Here is a 21034-nt window from a genome sequence, read left to right on the forward strand (position 1 = left end):
GTTTGTTCTCCAAGGCTAACATTTGTGATGTAATTTTAGCAGTCACTGTTGAGAGGAATATGAGTCAGTTGTTCATAGTGGTGGTGTTATGCTATTAGAGAGAAATAATAGCAGAGCCCAGTGATTCAGAAAGCGCTCTCTTTAGCAGAATTGGCTGTCTGTCTTCCCAGCGAGCAGCGCAGAGGAATTTAATGAGTCCCACAGTTGTGATTACAGCAGGCTTAATGATCAGGGATGCGAAGGGGGACAGAAAGCTGACAGATTTGTATTTATTATAACGGACATCACTCTCTTCGGGGGCCCACTGTAGCTCACACCAGCAGTTTCCTGAGCGGATATGAAGCTGTGTTGCCTTTTCAGCTATGACATAAATAATGTGATGGTGAGTCAAACACAGACAGAGTTTGTTAGTTTTCTCTGCGCGCCAGCGGTACAAATCACTATGCACGAGGAACTTAGTCGCAAAGCAGGATGATCCGATTGGCTGACCGTGAGGATGTTAAATAGCAGTTGTTCTACTTTAGGTTTTGTTTCATTTAGATAGATAAGTTGTTGTTTCATGCTCATTTCAAAGGAATAATTAATGTCTGTCTAAATGTGAGGAAATCTCCTAAATTTGAGACGTTTTTCTTGTACAGCATCCGCCTGATGATATTGTAGTAACGAACAATGCGTCTGGTGATACTTACAGTGCCTATAAAAATATTCGCCTCTTTTTCACAGCATTAAATCATGGTTGATTAAATTTGTCTTATTTGACAAAAAGTTACAAAACAAAAAAAAAAGCACCTCCTGTCAAAGGGAAACCACCTCTACAAAGGAACTGAAATAAAAATAACAAAAACATGTTCACCCCCTTTAAAGAAACTCACTGACAGCAATTGTTGCCTGCATCCTTCACCAGTCACAGTCTCTTGTCTCATGGTCAAAAAGCTCAATTTTGGTCTCTTCAGACCATGGAACCTCCTTCCAGTTGACATCCAAATCTCCCACATACCTTGTGACAAACTCTAGCTGAGATTTAATTTGACTGTTCTCCTCTTCGACACCCTCCCAAAAAGCTTCAACTGGTGAATCACCCAGACGACATTTTCCGTCCAGTCTCTCCCGTCTCAGCTGCTGGAGTTTGTAACTCCTTCAGAGTGGTGATACATGTCTCTGTGGCCTCTGTCATAGTCTCCTCCTTGCACAGTTACTCCGTTTTTGAGGACGCTCCAGGCTCCAGGCACATTTACACTGATCAGCCACAACATTATCACTAGTGGTCTTAGCAATGTCATGAAGGACAAAGGGTCAGCATGTCCACTCTGTGCAGGTACACATCCCTTTTGACTTCAAAGTGTCCTGGAGTTCCTTTCAGTTTCCCATTATCTTTATGGTGTAGATTTTGCCCAGGATTATGATTGGACCATCCATATTTATGTGTATTTATACATTAATGCTGGAAACACATTCCCTGCCATTAGGTGATCTCCATTTAACCAATTGTGTGATTTATAAAACTATTTGACTGCACAGGTGATGATTTAGATTAGTTACTTTAAAGCAGGTGAATAATTATGCAATTATTTTCTGTGGAGATATTTTCACTTTGACAATAAGGTCCTTTTGTTGATAAGGTTTTGTAAAAATGCAGAATTAAATTGACCATGATTTAATGTGGTGAAACAAAATCAAGGCAAACACAGATTAGACTTTTTATAGGCCCTGTATTATATCATACTGTATATTTTAACTTGGCAGTCACGGTGGACAGTCCCTCATAAATGAGCATCTCGAATCTCTTGCAGTGTTAATTAACATATGAAAAAGCCAAAAAAGGTTATTAAATTAGAACAGTAAGACAAGAACAGTAATCAACAGTTGTTTTTTGTTGTTGCTGACTAAAAAAAAAAAAGAAATGACCTCTAATCTGTTAACATAATGAGTTAATTGTAAGTTGGTTTGACGTTCTGCCTTGTGTTTCCCGCTTTGCCTTGATAGGGTAAATCTTGGGCACAGCACTAATAGCCTTGCTGCACGGTGTCTATTACACCATTTTTGAGGGTTTATTTTCATTTAGATGGAACCACATCTTTTCCTCCTGGTGCTTCTTTTGATGTTTAAGGAGAGGCCTCAGACACTGGGCTGGTTGAGAGGAAATGCAAATAAATGTGAGGGCAAAGCTCTGACTGTCATTATACAGAGAGGCAGTAAACACATAAAGGCAAATGTGCTGTGTGTGTGTTTGTGTGTGTGTGTGTGTGTGTGTGAGGAAGGTAAATGCGCCGCGCGTATGAGGAGATGCAGATCCTCCGATGGGAATGTGTGCAGAGGATCCAATTAGGGGAGAAGACAGATGAAAGTGCCACTCAGAGGCAGAGGAGGTAAACAAGACAAGCTCAAAGAGTCCAAAAGTGCTTTTTCATTACACTCAGCTGTCATATACTTAAACTTTCTTCTACCTGTGTTAGGGTCAGGGATGTCACAGTGGAGCCCCACACCACTGCTGCATCTCCAAGTAATAACTGGATGCAGCTGACCATGCGGTGTGCAATTGAAAATGGATCCAATACAGGTGTCATTGCCTTCAGAAATATGGCAAGTACTGTATCATATCAGAGGGCGTCCGTTTTGAGCAACAAACACCCTTAAGTTACCTGTTGTTACGTGCTGGATCTCGATCTTTGTGGCTCTACTGGTGGTTTTATTCATAATTTTGTGTTTTTTATTTTTTTTTTAACTAAACTAAAAATAGGCTGACTGTTGTCCAGTGTCTGCACAGTTTTTTTATTCGCACAGACTCTAAAAGTTGTCAATTTAATACTGAGAAGATTTCACAGTTCATATTGTACAGATGTGTTTTGTGTTTAAACTTTACAATGAATAAATAACTCAGTTGTAATGTAGTCATCGTCCCTCAGTACCGGTCCTTACTTGGACTGTTTGGCTTCTTCACGTATTTAGACAAGCTTTTATTTTGCTAGTCATTGTCCTCTTTGAATGTGTGTTTTTTTTTTTTTTTTCTTTCCACCTCCAAGAAGAACAGGAAAGAAAGTGAAGCGAAGCACCTCCACTGAAAATGTTGGCCATTAAAATGCAGTCAACGTCAGCTTTTCGACAGGCACTCAAACCATCAGTGTTTTTTATTATTTTCCCTCAGACTCATGGTGGACACATTCTTCAGGCAGTGGGCTTTATCTGGCTGGTTAGAGTATTTGAAATCCCAGTTGGATCCCGTCATGAAAGCTGTACCTGTCAGGGCAGATTGGTCTTTGATTTACACTGTGCCAATAGGCTGTTGAGATTGTGTCAGGTCATCATTCTCCTTTTCTGTCTGAGCCGCTCCCTGAACGTCATTTGGAATAATTCAACTACAGGTGCAGTGACACTAACTAACTAGAATTTGGAATAAAATGCACAGAGGTGTGCATAGGTGACAATGATTTACTCTGATATTATCCGGAATGAATCATATGAGGTTTCTGAAAAGGGAAAATATGCAAGTATTTTTTTTTTTCCACTCAACTCTCAACAGTCAGCTGCAAGATACATCAAGATAGATTGCATAAACAAAGTTGCATTACTTTTCTCTGCATGGGACCCCATTAGGTTGTAACTCTGCCAGATATCATCCACAGACATCCTCATCAATTCAGTAGCTTAATCTGTGATTCCACAGTTTATCGTGTTCAAATGCTGCGAACAGATAAATGAGCCGCTTTATTTCAGGCATAATTTCTCTCGATATGATAACGTGCTACTTAATAAGGTAATTCCTGCAATCTGGGAATACGCTGACATTACTAAAGTAATAGAGTCTGTCGAGGAAGCGAACGCGAGCAGCCAGGTTGTAAACATGCAAACAGTTTAGCCAAATTACAGTATCCATTATCTGTCACTTCATTTGTAGGTGAAATAAATCACACGCACACGAATCCCACCACAGCTCTTTAACATCTGTGAGCATGCCACAAACATTTTAGGGCTTTTCTCCAATAACAATAAAACATGCTACCATGAGCAAGTAAATTGAGCGGTAACCTTGTGCACAGGCAACAATCTGCTGCTTAACCCAACACAAAAACTCTCGAACTCGTTGTTGACTTTAGGGCATAATATAACATTTTTGTAATATTTTGTGACGCTCATCTCTGCAGCGGATGGAACATTGACCCTGGCACCCTCCTCCCAAAACAAAGGCCAAAACAGCTCAATACATTTAGAATAATACATTTTGCTTGCTTTCTAAACTGCAGTAGCTTTCTCACATCTTCCGTAGCAGTTTGGTTCAACAGTTCAGAGAGCGTAACTCATGTTGGACTCCCAACACAACATCCACAATCACTGGCAGCCCACTTTTCACTCCTCCAAAACTAACTATGGAAAAAAAACACATGGGCATTTAGCAAAAGGCTGGCAATAACCCCAATGCACAGGAAAACTACTCTCAAAGAATTATTGTAACAGCACAGTAGGTGGACGTTGATCCAAGACGTCAGTGCATAGACGGATCGGTTTTATTTATTTATTTTTATTTCCTTTTCAAATGAGTTTGGCTCATCCGGAGGTTTCTTTGACATGTGTTTGATCATGTGACTGCTCATCCTTCTCACACCATCTGACAATTTACTTGGTAAACTAAACCATGAAAATAGGAATGTGCCACACTGTATCATCATGTCCTACAGTGTTTCCTCAGGAACTATAATGAGTAATTCCTCCGCATGATGAAAAAATGTGTGGAAGGCCAAGCTCCCGAGGAGGAGTTAATTCTGATAATAGGGCTTCTCTGTTGTTCGGACGTGAAGTTCTTTTAGAAGCCCGAACCAACAAAGTGCCATTTCAAAATAAAGGGATGTTGTCATGTTGTATAAAATATGTGATCTTCCCAAACCTGTAACCAGAGCATCAGAGAATGAAACAAACTTGTGCTGTAGGTGTCATAGTCCTTAGAAAAAGTGATGGACATCCCTTTATTTTGAAATGAGCAGTGTTTACGGATGCCACTTTACGTCAGTTCGTATCGGTTCGGAGTCATGTGCTGGTTGGCCCGAGCCGTCTCTTATTCCTCTGTGGCAGAAACTGTTTCTAGCATTTTTATCCACTCTGATGTAACTGGCACCGGCTGAGCAGAAAGCCAGGAAAAGTGGACTCTGAAAAGGCGAGATGCGGTATTTAGAAAGCTTACAAGGCCATGACACATTCTTCAGATGTGCACTCACATTTCACTCTTGTTCACCCACACCAGGGCGCGATTACTTTCATAAAGCCCGAAGAAAACGACAAGCTGATGGAGGAACTAAGTGGTGGCTGGGTCTGCAATCACGGTCATGGCCAGATTATTTTCAGGTCATCAATGACTTCAATCATCAAGCTTCACACTGCCTTCTTTTCTTTCTGCTCATTGGGCAAAATTGATTGTGTTCTTAAATCTTCCCCCTTATTCACACAGACTGTATTGATTATAATACTTTACAGCTGAACTGCAAGCTGTTGTTGCCGCCATCTGTAGCGACTAACAAAGACATAATCGCTCAAAGCTTCCAACTACCAATTTGTGCTTCCAGAAGTTTGCCAGGGAGCTCGGAATTACCGTAACTGCGCCTCATTTCCAGCACGCTCTGTGCCACAGACATGCAGTCATACAGTAAACATGCAATGCACAACAAGCAGCGTGAAGGATCCGGATCAGCCCTGAAACGTGTTATATTTATGCTTTACACATATTCCATGCAGCGTTAAGACAGATTCCCGGTGCAGTTATGTTTAATGTAAAGGTTTTTATCATTTGTATTAGGATGATTAACCTTTGAAATCACATTCCCAAAAGCATAAGTGCCCTGAGACAATTTTTTTTTTCATACACGTCTGATAGTTATTGTAAAACCTCCAAAGAGTAATGACTTTGCTGCCTCCATAAACCACCACAGTGGCAAGCAGAAAAGAGGGGGATGTGAAGGAGGGGCGGGAGGGGGGGGCTTCTTCCTCAGCAGAAACAATGCACAGAGAAGCACTTCTTTTTAATCATCACTATCAAAGCAGACAAACAGGCAGCAAAAGCGAATTTTTTTTCCCAGCTCTGGGGCAGAATGAGGCAGTGTTTGAGGATCATGCTCAGACTCCTGAGTATCGCCTGTGGGGAGAGAAGGTGATTATTCAGACATCCAATTAGAGGCCTGTTTGCATGTCTGCTCCTCTCTCCAGGTGTTTGTTGCAGTACCACACTCTTACAGGTCCCCATCCCTGAGAGATGCCAGTCAATAATGCGCTGCACAGATGTTTATGGGCACATGGACATCAGGGTACACATGCACATAGGCTGCTAAACATTTCTGACTGGCATTAGCAAGGCTGTACCTGGTCCGGAAATTTCAGATAGTAATGTACGTTCACTGCCACACTTGGGCTCTTTGTTGCATTTTAAATCCGTCCTTAAAATGTTTTTTAAAAAAGGAATCTAACCAAATAATGGCCTTCGAACTGATTCTAACATCAATGAGTCCAAGAACGGGAGGAGGGGTTTGAAAAAGTCTCCTCAGAAAATTGTTTCTTCAGACAAACGTGGCTCTCATAACAATTTAGACAATTTGCCAATTTAGATATTGCATTAGACAGTGTTTCCTCCTGCTGAAAGACGGTATTTATCGTGTAATAGATTTGATCCTGCAGTTGAGTAAAAGTGTGAACCCCTCGTTGCAGCATACGGGTATGATTTACATGTTACATTTCATAAAATGTCTTTCCATCTTGGCTCTTCTTCAATAACACATATTTCATCAATCAGCTCCTCAGCGGCTGAGCATTTCTGCACCGAATCACACAGGGGAGAGAGTGTGCAAAAAAGAATGAGGAATAAGTGACAGCAAGGGGTCTACACACACACACACACACACCTCTTCTCCATGCACGTTCAACGGCAATAACATGTTTTCTTACCTATTTAACTGTCTTTGCATGAACCACCTCATTCTCTTGTCACTCACGTCTTGTTTTGCAACTTTTGAACCAGTGTGTTTTCATCAAGTTTTTTTTGACCGCGTTGAAGCAAAAAGCCATTGAGCTTTAACAATTGTTAACAGTATGTTACATACGCTCTCGTGCAGCATTCGGAAACAGGCACCTTATGACTTCAGTGATTTTAAACTCAAATTTAAAACCATCTCCGGTGTATTAAACTCTATACTAACAAGAATGTGTTTATAAACTATAACTCCAAATTGTCATATCCGTGTAATAATAAACAGTTGGGGAGGGGTATAAATCCATCTCTTGGAGGGCTAATCTGTGTCATTGCAACTGCTCCAAAATTGTAATATGCCTTCTGTAAATATATGTAAATACTTTAAATGTACAAAGTAATTTAATATTATTCCGTGTTTTTTCATTTATATTGATATTTATTTGAGGGGTAGGTGTAGCTCAGTTGGTTCGACTCCCGGTTGTCCTGGCTACGAGTCAAAGTGTCTCTGGCCAAGACACCAAGCCCCCAAGTTGCCCCTAGTGTCTGCTACTCACTTGTAGGTGGCTTTGGGTAAAAGCATCTGCTGAATGACTAACTGTAATTGGTTTCTTTCAGTTTTGGTCACTTCTCCTCGTGCTAAAATCTCCACAGCAGGTAGCGACCACCTTCTCATTTCTCTGTACTAACCTGAGAAGGATCACTATCTCAGCCGCCGTGTAATTTGTACTAACTTGCTGTGTTTTCTCTTGATCTGTGTCAAAAAAGCGTAATTATTCCACTGGGATTCAGAGTTGTAATACAATATGAGTCCTAGAGGAGAAGTGGATACTTTTTATAGTCACTCTTTATGTGTATCTGTTGTCTCTCATTTGGATCTTTTTTTTTTTTTCTCCATCAAATTCATTATTTATGCAGTGAATTAGATAAATTAGACAGACGGGCTGGATGGTTGCGCCATGACTGAATCACTTTTGTATTTATGTTAATTTCAAGCAGCGTGGTCTTTGTCTCTTCGAGTTCTGCACTGTCACTCCGCTGTGCTGTGAAGGGGAGCTGAATGTTGATGGATGGGAGGATTTCAATGAGTATAAACCAGATGAGCACTGCTCAACCAAGTCCGCGCACCAAAAGCACTTGTGATAAAACCTTCTCCTGTGCTTCTTATGTTTTAGATCTTATAATCTCGTTTCCCACTGCTGTTGTGCCTTAACCTCCATCTTTGTCAGATATAAAATCAAGCTGGATTCCGATGAGGTTCAGTATGGGGGTCACGGACGGCTGGACCACAACACAGAGTTCTTCACTGAGACCCAGCCCTACAACGGTCGCTCCAACTCTATACGGGTAAATATTTTCAGCATCACACATTTGACTCATCAAAGTTCATCTTTTGTTGAATGTCACTGCGTCCTAAATTTCAAGTACTGTATACTCCAATTATAAGTCCAGGGCCATTGTAGCTGAGTTCAGTCAATAGACTACTTTACTAATAACCTGTGCTGTATCACCATCCCACTCTGCATACTAACTCTAACACGCTTTAGGGAATGTTGTACATTCACACTGGAAAAAAATGACAAAATTAAGTGCCCTCAAAAATGTCAGCGTGCATGCTAAATGATTTTTGAGAGTGCTGTTGATGGATCCTATTGTCCCACAATGCAGTGCAGATACTTTATGTAATGGAGGAGCTGCTCCCAGCTGAAAAACGTCAAAAGGAGTTGTGGGTGGTGATGAGACAGCTCTAGAAATATCTCAGAAAATGAAAAAATAGTGGGCACATAAAACTTTGAACAAAACATTTATTATTTTTTGGGACTCTTTCTTGTTTCCAAATTAACTTTATCAGTAGTTTTAGAAGAAGAAAAAAAAAAAAGGTGATGAAACAGCTGTCAGAGCATTAATGTTTGGTCCTGTTTAATTAGCGTGAAACTGGAGTTTGTGGTGAGAGGATCTTTTGGAGCCATTCTAATGAGGTTTAAGAGTGTTGTCATAAAGGACGGCTGCCTGTTCCGCCGAAAAGCCGCGGTCCCTCTCGTCTGGGCCTCTCCGCTTAACTGCTGCGTCTTATTAATTAATTGATATGATTAGCTCTTAATGCACAAGCCCGTAAATGATCAAATATGGCAGCCTTAACAAAAAAAAAAAGGACAGACGTGTCCGTCAGGGGATGATATCCATTGTTTACCAGTAATCCGCATCTCTAGGCTTTGCCTCGGGAAGACCGTATTTGGTGTCCGAGCCTCTTACTGCGCTCATGCTGGCAGCTGTCGTGGAGTCGCTGAGCGTCATGTGAATCTGATATCCTGGGCTCTTTCAGGCAAATAATGTGCATTATTCATGGCGTTGGAATTTACCTTTTCGTGCGCACAGCTCTTAAAGCTCGCACAGCGTCGTGGAGAGGAGAAAGCGATCTGGCAGAATGAACCACTGGGCTTCCATCATGAAGACTGCTTAAGGCTAAGAGCATGAAATAGGTGGATTCTTGAAATATACTGTAGCAAGACACACTGATACGCATTTTAAGCAGAGTGCTGGAGGATCTTCCACATGTTTGCCGCCTCCTTTTTTTTTTCTTTTTTTTTCCTGATGTAATTTTTTTTTTTTTTTTCTTGATTAAAATGCTGAAAGGCAATAAAATGTTTATGAATAAGGTCAGGGATGAATTAGTGAGGATCAGCACAGATACCCAAACACTCCAACTGTAACTTGGCTGATTGCATGCGTTAGATCTTATGGTAATGAATCCAATTAATGTGTGAGGGCAGTGATGTCTGTGAAGTGGTCTCCACAGTCTCATCATCTCCTGTGGTTTTTCAGTTTGTTTTGTAAAGTAATAAACATCTCGAGGCAGTACACTTACGCGCTTTCGGTTAGTACCAGAGTTGACACAGCACCTGATGAGGTGTTTGTTTACCTGAACTCAACGTGACCCTCCTCAGATCAATACTAAAAGTGTTGCAGTTAATAGATCGGGGATATTACTTCATATTAGGAGCTCGACAGAGCACTTTAATGCATCAAAAATGTGCTTGGCAAAACTCACATTGCTATTAAGAGCAACAGTTCAGCATTATTTTAAGATCGTGTCATCCCAGCTTAAAAAGCCTCTTCCTCTTTCATTCCCCCGTTGTATTAGCATAGATTTCGTCAGCTAAGGACTCAAATTCCACATTCTCTTAAATCTTTCCCAGCTCTTATTAATTCAAACACCGCTGCTTCACCCACGTCCCTCTCGGCCAAAATGTGAAGTTTAGTTAACAAGTCATCTGCTAATGTTGGCAACATCACGGATTAATGGGAAAAATACGGGGAGTGAGAGAAATGGAATTGACAGGGAGGGATGGAGGGAGGTTCTGGACGCTCCTGCACACACTGCGTCTCCTTTATCAGCTTCCTCATAGAGACTGCATAGTGAGACTGTAGTCTTGCATAAATATGCTTCTTTTCTCCTCCTCCTCCTCACTCCTACCTGGTTATGACAAGAATAATCAGACAAGAGTCTCTGCGGGGGCTGCAAGAGGTGCCCACACCATCCATGTTTTATTTAACAACTGTTGCTTTCAAAGTCTGTGCAAACTTATTCTCTCCTGTCTTTTTAATGGGTCCGCCAGTTCTGCGGCTTCCTCGTTACTCAGTGATAATAAAGCCCGATATCCTCCAAGAATGCATCACTCCTCCGTCTGAAACTGCACGCGATTGGATGAAGCCAACAGAGTTGAGAGCATCCGACTGGCTCGGTAGACCATGGTGAACACTATGTAACTCCTTCAGACAGGTCTTTTCTTTTTTTAATCATTATAATAAATAAATGAGTTAAAAAATGTCCCCACCCCCACAAAACAAAAACAAAACAAAAAAAGGGGCTACACTGAAGCTGTTAGATGTGATGCAGTCTGTGAACAGCCAGTGTGCTGTACTCTGTGTGCAGAGCAATGGGAGTTGTTGCTGTCATGCTACTGCAGTTTAAAAAATATTTCACTTTTCACAAGAACGGCACCAGGTTTACAGACACTAGGTAGACAGTCGCAATACAGTAGATGCATGCTGCATATTTTATACATGCTGCTAAAACATCACCTACAGCAAATTAGTGTTTTTGAGATTGTGGCTGTGTTCTGCTTTCTGATCAGTCACCCTAATAAAGGGCGTGCAAGTTGTAAGTAATGGTTTCAATATAATAAAATTAATAAAACATATATGCAGCAGTTATAAGCAGTTAAAAAGCAATAATGTTTGCGTTGCCAGGTTGTAAAAACGTTCTCCGCAAAGTTATAGGGACCAACTTTCCTTAATTCTGCAGTTCATGGTAATAGACTCATTAAGAAACGTTTGTGTGTAACGTGTTTTCTAATGAGCTGCCCAGACACAATTGTTACTGTTATTAAGTCGCTAAAATCACTTTTGGACTCTGCAGCTCTTTTCGAGCCTGTGTAAGGTCCGGTGGTGTTGTAGATCCGATGAAATAAAGCGCTAAGGACATAATACCCCCACCTGAGTGCCACCCCACCCCTCACCCACAGTACAGATAAGGGCAGGTTTTTCCCTCCACAAGCGGCAGTGGTTCTGAGGACACCAGAAATGCTCCTATTTCCAGTTGGATTTCGATCATGTCATGCTGGAGCGGCATAAACAGCAGCAACAACCTGGCAATCCGCAAGATGTTCATGTTAATTAACTTATTAGCACATTTATCGCATTACTAAATCATTTATTCCTCATTAAAAATGCCATTCTTTATGTATCCTCTGTGGTTGCTGTTAAGTAGATAAGTACCATCAACTGCTTGTTTAAAATGAAACGATCTGCATTAAATCTGTCACCATTTAAGATGCATGTGAGTGAGTAGTTTAAATGAATAACTAATCTGAGCAATCAGTTGTGTTCAAGCACAATGGGAACAGACATTTAGGGAGTGTAAAGCAACTACTGAATTGGTGATACTGGATACTGTACAAACACTAATGACTTTTATACGCCACACATTTATTACTGAAAGTTAAAACGCTTGTAATATTGTAATTGTAACAACATTTCTTTTTAAAGTGGGCTTTGTTGGTAATAAAAGGATCAGCACTTTGGCTGGTTTCATCATGCTGCTGGTAACATGGAGAGATTGAATGGTTCCACAGGTTACATGGAAGCTCGATTAAAAAAAACATGTTATTTGTGCAAATAACAAAGTCTTGCATCTGCCGTAAGCCTTCGTCTGAGCTTGAAGTACAAATTGATGTTCTCAGCGGGACATTGGGTGACAAAAACATCCTTACATAACATTGGCATTAGTGGTTTTAACAAATCAAAAACCTGAAATCGTGGTCCTGAAGTGAGCAGATGTAGTTAGCCTAACCTTTCTGGGTACCTTTCACATTTACAGTTTTGTAAGAAATGCTGATGAATAATTAGCCTCTTCAGAACCTTTTGATAAACTTTGCATGCATCAAAGGGGTTGTCTCTTTTGACAGGTTCACAAAAAGAAATTAAGCTGAAGTGAGGAAGAAAGAGGAAGTGAGGGAAACGTAGCCGGCTTGTGGCAAATGATCAAAAGAAGAATGTTTCAATCAGAAAGATCTAAGGCCTCATGTTGAAGTGTGAACTAACAGACTAAAACTGTGACAGTGCGTAAAACCTGCTTCTCACATTACATACACATACAGATATGCATTACCGCTAAATTGTTGTGCACATACTACTGTCCATTTACTGTGCTGTGCGGAACTGTGCTCAGTATTAGTACTGAAAATACATTATCGCAACACAAATTCCTGTGTTCGTACAACGAATAATGACCGAAGATGCAATAATCAGACCCAGGCTGAAAACGAAAACAGATTTTATCCCCACTTTAAAATCCAAGTCAGGTTCATGATATCCAGTCGGATCCTTGTTCTTTGCCTAAAGTACAAGCTGCATGTAGAGGAGTACTACTTACAGGGAGTTGATCCTTGTTAAGTGAGTGAGGGAGCCAAACAGAGACATGTCTGGAGAGTTTAAGTACACAGATAGTCAGGCAGTGCTCTGAGAAGAAGCTGGGGTCAGGAAACAGAAACCTAGTGCATGACATATTCCTGTGAAGCACCTCATGAATCCTTTATAAGTGGGTTTGAACATTGATCAGATTGAGTATTAGCCCAAAGGCTGGACTCTGCTCTTGAAGGGAAGAAAAAAAAAAACCTAAATTCAAACACGTGAGTGTGTTACAAGACGATACAACATCTGTGAAACAAAAGAAGTCAAAAAAAGGACAAATGGCCACGTCTAACTTTCTACTAACGCATCACAGTCTTCACTGCTGATGTCCTTTCTCCTCATCTCCCTTTGTTTCCCGGCCCTGATATGAACGTGCATTATCAGATTTGCAAATGTTCAGTTGTACAGTAACAGCTGTTGGATCTGACGGCTGCGAGTAAATGCGCTTGCTTAGATGTGAAATGTGGCATACGAGTTTCTGTCCGTGAAGTGGCGAACGCCTACTACAAATGACTCATCAGAAGGCAGCAGAGCCTTTGTGGACACGTTCAGATAAATCCGCTCTTGTGCCGAGGACCAGGGTTGCTGCACAAACATTGGCAGCAGAGTTGGTGCTGCGTTGATGAAAACTGAGTCTGACATTGTGCCCGAGAGATTAACATTAATATCGTGTAACTGCACGTGTGATTCAAATTAGATCATAACATAGGTTAACCAGGATGGAGGAGGTGTTAGCTCAGGGAGATTAGCAGGGTGATCAGAGATGAGCCCAGACAGTTAACACAGTCGTCACTGCCGAGCCCGAGTACCTGATTTGTGCCGCTAACTATTATTCTCTGGCCGGTGTCTACTGATGCGAGCTGAACGGTCCAGCTCAGGCTCACTACGCTGTCTGTTTAAAATTATTGACTGTCACCATACTTTTTGTCAGTTTTGCAATATCTCTCTTAGGTACAGTGATTTAACACGGTGCAGACTCTTCAAATCGGCTGCACTTTAACACCTTTATCACCTTTTTTTTTTTTTTTTTTTTTTTAAGTGAGTCTTGAAAAACAATGGGGCGCCCGTATTACTGGTCATCAAGTAATGGGTCCTCAAAGCTCTTTCAATTGAAGTGATGGCAACCGAAATCCCAGTCACGTGTTCGAAAACACAGAAATGTATTCAAATGTGCGTTTAAAGCCAAAACGAGGCTTGTGTTTGCCCCAGTTTTCTTCCTCAGTGTCTCAAAGAGGCTTTTGTTGTCCGTTTCAATTTGTGCAAATCCGTGTATTTGCTTTAAATAGCCGATGTACCAATTGAACAGATGCTGGCTGTGAATTCGATAACCAGTGTCTCCTTGATCGTGACTTTCCACTGACCTATGCAACTTCACATCCTGTTGAAAACCACTAAAAGGGAAGTTGAAGTAGCGATAAAGCACAGGGTTAATAGAAGCTCATGCAAAAACAAACTCCTGTGGGCTGTTTGACTTAGGCACAGTATAAGATGACCCCCCCCCCTCCCGTTGGGTTTGTGATGAAAAATTGGGGAAATATCATATTTGTTCCTGTGTAGGTGAATAATAGTAGGTCGTTTACAGTGTGTCAAGTACGTATCCAATTTCAAACACCTTTCTATTGTGAGGACTAATATGTTAATTAGTATGTCTCCTACTAATTGCTCTGCCAACACTTGGGACTATCTGCTGCTCTTTGTTCACAGATGGATTTAGAATTTGTCAGTATTGCTATCTGTTTGCTGGAAATTAAAGCTGTTGACACATTCCAGGTTAGGCGCAGTGGTAGCTTTTGTCTAAACAGGTGCAATGATTCATTCCGCCTTTTCCTTCTCTCTGCAGTGATTGTGGATGGAGGCTCTCCCACTGTGACTGTTTAATTAGTCACCAATGTCTGTGTCAGTGTTTCAGCGCTGGGCTGCTCGGCTCCCTCTGTGACGAACTGTTGCCAAAGAAACACATCCGCAGCGAGCTCCCATCCGCCGATGCTGAGGGGCGGCTCGAAGAGTTCAGGGGGTGATTGAATTGTTTACAGCCCTGCTCTCTTTTTTAGTTTTCAGTTGGGGAATACAGCATCATTTATGTCTGCCTCGCTTTTCCTTTGGCATAAATCGGAAGTGACTAATGGTACGGGGCTGCTCCTTGGCTGCAAATGACACTGTGAATATCAAAAGGATTGATCAAAGACTTTATTAGCTACACGGCTCCGAACTAAGATTTCTTTACACTTTATTGTACAGCGTATATAAGGAATCTGACATTTGTCTGTTCCGTTTCGTTTTTGTTGTGTGCGGATCTTTTTCTCTATCTATTATTTTTGCTGACATGTTATTTTTTTTCCCTTCGGTCCTCTAAAAATCGGGAGATTCTTTTAGCTCAGCTCGTACCCGCTGGCAGAGTGTGTCTTCACAGAATCTATATAAACATGATGAAACACAGGTATTGCATTGATTGGAAAGTTTAAAAAAAAAAAATGCTATATTGCATATTCTGCACAGCTTAAAGCTTAAAGTTAGGCACAAATATTAGGCAGTTGTGACTTCTGTCCTCACTTAAGAAGTGCTGACTCCAGTGCCACCCAGAGGTCTTATTGTGGCTGCAGCTCTGTCACACTTTTGATTATACCTCTCTAACCTTGACAGGTCCTCTTCGATCAAGGCTCCGGTGTTTGTGCACTGTCACCTTTTGAAGAGTTATTTTTCTGCTCCGATCTGAATATTCCTCTAAATACACCCCCCACCCTTTCCTTCAGTGTCTCTTTTCTCCTTCCCCCCCGTCTTTTGTTTAGGCGTCACGTCAGCCTCGACTGTGAGGAGCGATCGCACCTGATCATCAAGGCACTGCTGCCACGTGCCTCCATGTCACACTTATTTAAAAAAGAAATAAAAAAAAAAAACGGATAAAGCTGAAATTCTGTAGACTCCAGAATCGGTCATCTCGTTAACATCGTTAATCTTCAAATGTCATCTTACTTTTCTCTCTGTTCTCTTTTCTCCCTTTGTCTCTTCCTTTTCTCTCTCAGGTCTACATCCCCTGCAGAACCGCTATTGTCCTGGCCAACGAGGAGATAGATTACTGTTATTAGAGGATGATTGTCTCCACAGAGACCAGGATCGAGAATGGATTCCAACCTCAAACTGAGTGTTAACAATCACCTTCATCTTAAAGTGTCAACCTCGTGCACCATCCAAACCCACTTTTTGTGTTTGAGTCTTTTTCTAAATGGGGGGGAAAAGCATTGTGAGCTTCTGTGCTTTCAAACACCATCTGCAACCTTAGATGCTGTGTAACCCCATTTACTACAGATTGGTCCATTTGGGAAGCGTCCAACATAACCAGCAGCTAGATGCTAAAACTCAAAACCCTGCCGAGTCCATCCACCGCTAGCCAGGGGCCATTTATAGGCGTTGAATTTGGCGTGTCGTTTGATAAACATGACTGGCGACTGTGGCAGAGGGAAGCCATACGAAAGGCATCCACACATGATAAAAGCTCAGAGAAATCAGAATATGTTACAATGTGATGTGTGTTAATATAGTTTAGTTTAATTGTTGTTGAAAACATATCGTAATTTAGCGTGAACAACCCAGAGATTTACAGTATTACCAGCACCTAATTAAAGCAGGTATTTAACCACAGATGAGCCGTTTTTGTTGATTTGCATTGTGGGTCAGTGTACGTATATAAAAATATTAGAATTTGCACAAACTGATCTGCTGCTTGAATTACTGGAACTATACCTGTAGTGTGTGTCTTAGACAGCTGTGTTGTAATGTTTGTATTTATGCAGCCACAGGGAGCATTCATGTAGTCATTCATGACCCCGTCATTAAGACCGTAACTTGCAGCCAACACGGACTGATAAAAATCGACCTAATTTGAATTGTTCGCAGCGTGTGGCATCGTGTAATGCATACTTTTGTCCTTTGTGTTGTTATCATAATAAAACTCCACAGACTGCAAAATTCAGCTGAAATAAAGTGAAACCGATGATCCGCTCTTCATTTTTGTGTGGGATAAGACTGTTCACAGTAAGTTAAAAGTTAAAATGATGACTCACACCTGAGTGCTCTTAAGATTCTGTGATTTGTGTATTTTCCTTCTCCTGTGTTCATTACTCTGTGTGCTTTGGCTTTTCCCCGTGGGATTATTCCAGAAAAAACACAGAAACAGCCTAAATTCACACAAGCAACATGTGCCTCCTTCCAATTAGCTCTGACTTTTGTGACTTTTGTCTCAACACACTCGGTGATTAAACATCTCAAACAACAGCGGCGTGTTATTCGTTGCTGTTACGCGAGAAGGTTATTGATTAACTAAAATATACGAAGCAAGAAACACGGCTGATGATAGGTGACTGCGTTTGTGTCTGCCGAACTCACTCACTCAGGCAAAATGTCGCTATAATGGTCTTTCATGTGACAGGTTTCATCTTTTGAGGTTTTGTTTTGCAGATGACTGTAATAATTCATCTGTTTCCAGACTTCTGTTCTCTTGGTTTCCGTCCTCTTTCTAAAAGTCCCTTGTTGCCGTGTAAATGGATGTCTTTTGGACAATTTTCAGCGTTCTCTGCACATTTTATCAAAGCAATACTGTTACAAGTAAAACAAGAGCTGATTTGGGGCGTCCCTGATAAAAGCTAATGCCTTGATTTACTGCCACGGATGCTGTTATTGTGTGATCCACACCTACTGCATTAGTGCAGATTCTCAGTCATTTAAGCCGTGCATTGTAGCATATGGCAGGTGTTTGATCTGCCTCCCCTGCAGCTGAAGAAAAAGACATTCATATTCAGGACCATCCTCCTGTGTTTGGCCAAGTATCATGAACGTGGCGTTTTATTTTTTACTTTATTTCATTTTATTTTTTGTGCAACACCAAAGCATTTAAGTATGTCTTCACCTCCCGAAAAGCACCGAGAGGATCACTCTGCATAAATTTCAAGCAACAGGGCTGTGAGAAAGAAGTGGAGTGTTTAATCATCCCTCATCTGACCCAATGTCATTGTCATTTTATCACTGCCAAAATGAATTGTCCGCATTTGTTCTCCAAAGTAAAACTGATGTCTGATACACAGTAACTATTGCAGCAAATTTCTTTCATTATTGCTAATGATAATAAATCAGTGTCTGTCGAGGCCACAAGAAAGACGTGGACGAACTGGGTGTGCAGTCTGACTACTGATTCTGGCCATAGCGGCTTCCGCGCCCTGCAGAGTGCATCACAATGGGCCTCTGTCACCAAGCACTCGATATAAAAACATCACTTTCAGTCTGTTCCTTCACCATATGTACGAGGCTGCTTGTAGCCAACAAGAATAATTTCCCAGTTGCCTTATATATCTACTCATAAACGTCTGTTTTCTTGGGAACTGCTACGAGAGCTGTACAAGGGTTTATGCTTTGCCAAATATTTGATTGCATGCACAAATGTAACCCAATTCTTTGAAGAAGGTTAGTTATCTTGTAAAACTATCGAGTTTGTTTTGTTTGGAGATCATTGTTTTGTAGGTCAGATAGTGTTAGTTTAATTCAATTTTATATTCAGTTTTTTTGGTTGATGCATTTCTTAATTTTCTTCTTTTTCTTAGTTTTCTCACTACATTAAAACTGAGCAAGATGTAAAAATTTGTAATGAAATCTTTATTTTTTTATTTTTGGCAGTTTTGTGCACAGCAATATTGCGATAAAGACACATTTTAACTGTTTGCTTTTTGATTTTGTTGTGTGCAATTGAGGCTTTATGTGGAATCTTGTACAGGTTTTAAAATAAACGTAAAATGTTAACATCCATTCAGTACCAGTGCGTGTGGAGTCAGAAACTGAACCGGACTTAATAAAATAAATAAATAAATTTAAAAAACATAATCTTTGGAACAACAAAGGAAGTCATCTACTTTGCACTCCAGAACATAATGTTTCAGTTTCCATTTGGTGACAGAGTTGCTGTGAAATGTTTTTACCAGACTATGCAGAGTAATCGCCTCAATGATTCCCACAACATGATGTAAGGGGGATGAAAGACAACTCATCAGACCATAATACTTAAATTTCCATTTCCTAGGCATCCACACTTTGTGCTACTTACGCCAGATAATGTGTCTTTGTGCACTGGCATCGATACAAGCAGCTTCTTAATAGTTACACCATGAAAAGCCGTTTCGGAAGATCACAATATGGCTTTTGTCGAGGCTGTTTCACAAAAGTGCTGATTCAATACTGTGGTAATTTCGGAGGCTGCGTTTTTTTTTTTCTCTCTCTTTTTTCTCAGGGTGGATTGGAACTGAACTGTTTTCTTTTTAATTTTTTTTCTCTTTCTGTTACTGGTTCACATCCTTCACACTTTTATTAAATATTTGGGGTGGGTGGGTGGGTTGGGTGGTTGGTTGGGCTTAGGCAGGTGCATGTTTTAAAGCTGCTTGACATGTCTCTTGCAGCTTGTCTCTTCACTGTCAAGTATTTAATAAAGGCAAATGGCAAAAATAAATTATACCCCCAAAAGCCTCTGGCCTTTTCCAAAAATGGCCCTCAGTATTCATGTGCTACCACAGGGAATAACTTGTACAATACCGAGCAGTCCAATCCAATTACCATGCAAATTTGTTCACACAGTGGACAACATAAGAGAAATGTCTTACAGCATAATGCAATCCTCCTGCAAACAGCCTAAGAACTTTCCTGACTTAAACCAACTCGTTACTGAAACAGTTGCAGCAAAAACTGCAAGTATCAGTGGTGGATGTTTCACTGAACTGGACACGTCTTCATGTTGAGTGCAACCCCTGTAGACAAAACGTCCATGAAATATGCATGGCATATATGTTGTGTTGCACATGAGGAGATTTCATAAGCAACTGCTGAAGGAGCGAGTGTGTTCTGCGTTGTAACAGTTTGTCTTGTTGCATAGCTGTATGGGCTCACTAGGCTATAAATGTCTTGGGGGAAGATCCAATATTGGCATAGTGAGAATCGGGGGTCTAACATGCACAAAGAGGATGTTTTCAGTCTGACCCATGAGACTGAAAAGTCAGAAAAGGGATTTCAACCCGCACGCTGCTGCAGCATTTGTTTCACAGCAAATCCTGTTGTGTCACTTCGGCTTTGCAGATACAATAAACGCCTGAAGTTCAGGAAGTTAATTGTATTCATTAGTGCAATGTTGGCTTGGCCACGTGTCACTGTCATCTGTTTGCACAATAGGAAAACAAGCAGTGAATAATGTGGGGGCAAACACAAAGGCATATTTATTGTAACATTACTGTTAGGCAATAAGTTCCGAATGGCAAATGTCAGCGGACGCAATGATGTTAAGGGTCTGCACCGCACATGGTATCTGATCCCTCTCTTTATTGTTGGGATATTACAGTGATCAAAGGAGGGGAAACCAGTGCATCTGAAGAACCTGCCTAAACAGTATGTCCTCTGCAGAATTTCTGCACAATTCTGTCCATTATATTAGCATAGACGTTAAAACTTTCTTTAATGCCTGCTGAGCCAATCTCCTGCACTGTTAGGGCCACAATTCACCATTATTGCCAGGAGCTTTTAAGGGTTTTTTTTTTTCTTCATTATTAATCCATAACTTACTATACTATGAATAATAATGTTCAGCTTACTACATAGCACTGCTTGTTCTTTCTCCCTTGGGTTCGTGAAGCGGTCCAGAGAAGCACGTGTACGCCTCATTGTTGTTTGTGAATAGAGCGATAGCCTGTGGATTTCAGGAACAATCGGCTCCTGCAGGTTTGAACGCCCGGGGCACAGTATGCAACCTGATCTTAGACTGGCTAGCTGTAATTTTCAAGAATGGCAAGACACTGTCCTCCATAACTAAAGCCTTTTTCTGAATTTGCACATTTAAAGCTGCAAAATGGGAGAACGTGTTCGTGTTTATCACAACAGTTAAACGGGAAGAAACCTGTTTGTGTGCCTTTCACGGAGTGTATTACCATTCAGTTTGACACACGGACATTAGCATTCCTGTTTTCTGCAAAAGAACTAGGCTACCCAGTGACCTTTGAAATCACCAGAAGGCCATTTAGTAACTCACCGCTGTTCGGAAGATATTAACTGAGTTCTCTTCTGCCCTTGTGGGTGAAAAAAAGAAAAAGAAAACAGCAGGAT

General features: G+C 41.0%; 1 protein-coding gene across 1 annotated transcript in view; it reads left to right on the plus strand.

The window, feature by feature from the left end:
- gbe1b (glucan (1,4-alpha-), branching enzyme 1b) overlaps nucleotides 1-16904 on the plus strand; it is a 70709-nt gene extending 53805 nt beyond the window's left edge. The window contains exons 15-16 of the mRNA XM_067507206.1: nucleotides 8170-8287; nucleotides 15934-16904. Of these exons, the coding sequence (XP_067363307.1) occupies nucleotides 8170-8287; nucleotides 15934-15996 (181 nt within the window). The 3' untranslated portion in view covers nucleotides 15997-16904. The remainder of the gene's footprint in view (nucleotides 1-8169; nucleotides 8288-15933) is intronic.
- Nucleotides 16905-21034: the final 4130 nt, after the last annotated feature.

Source organism: Channa argus, chromosome 6 (genome assembly GCF_033026475.1).
Source record: "Channa argus isolate prfri chromosome 6, Channa argus male v1.0, whole genome shotgun sequence".
In the NCBI taxonomy this organism is placed as follows: Eukaryota; Metazoa; Chordata; class Actinopteri; order Anabantiformes; family Channidae; genus Channa; species Channa argus.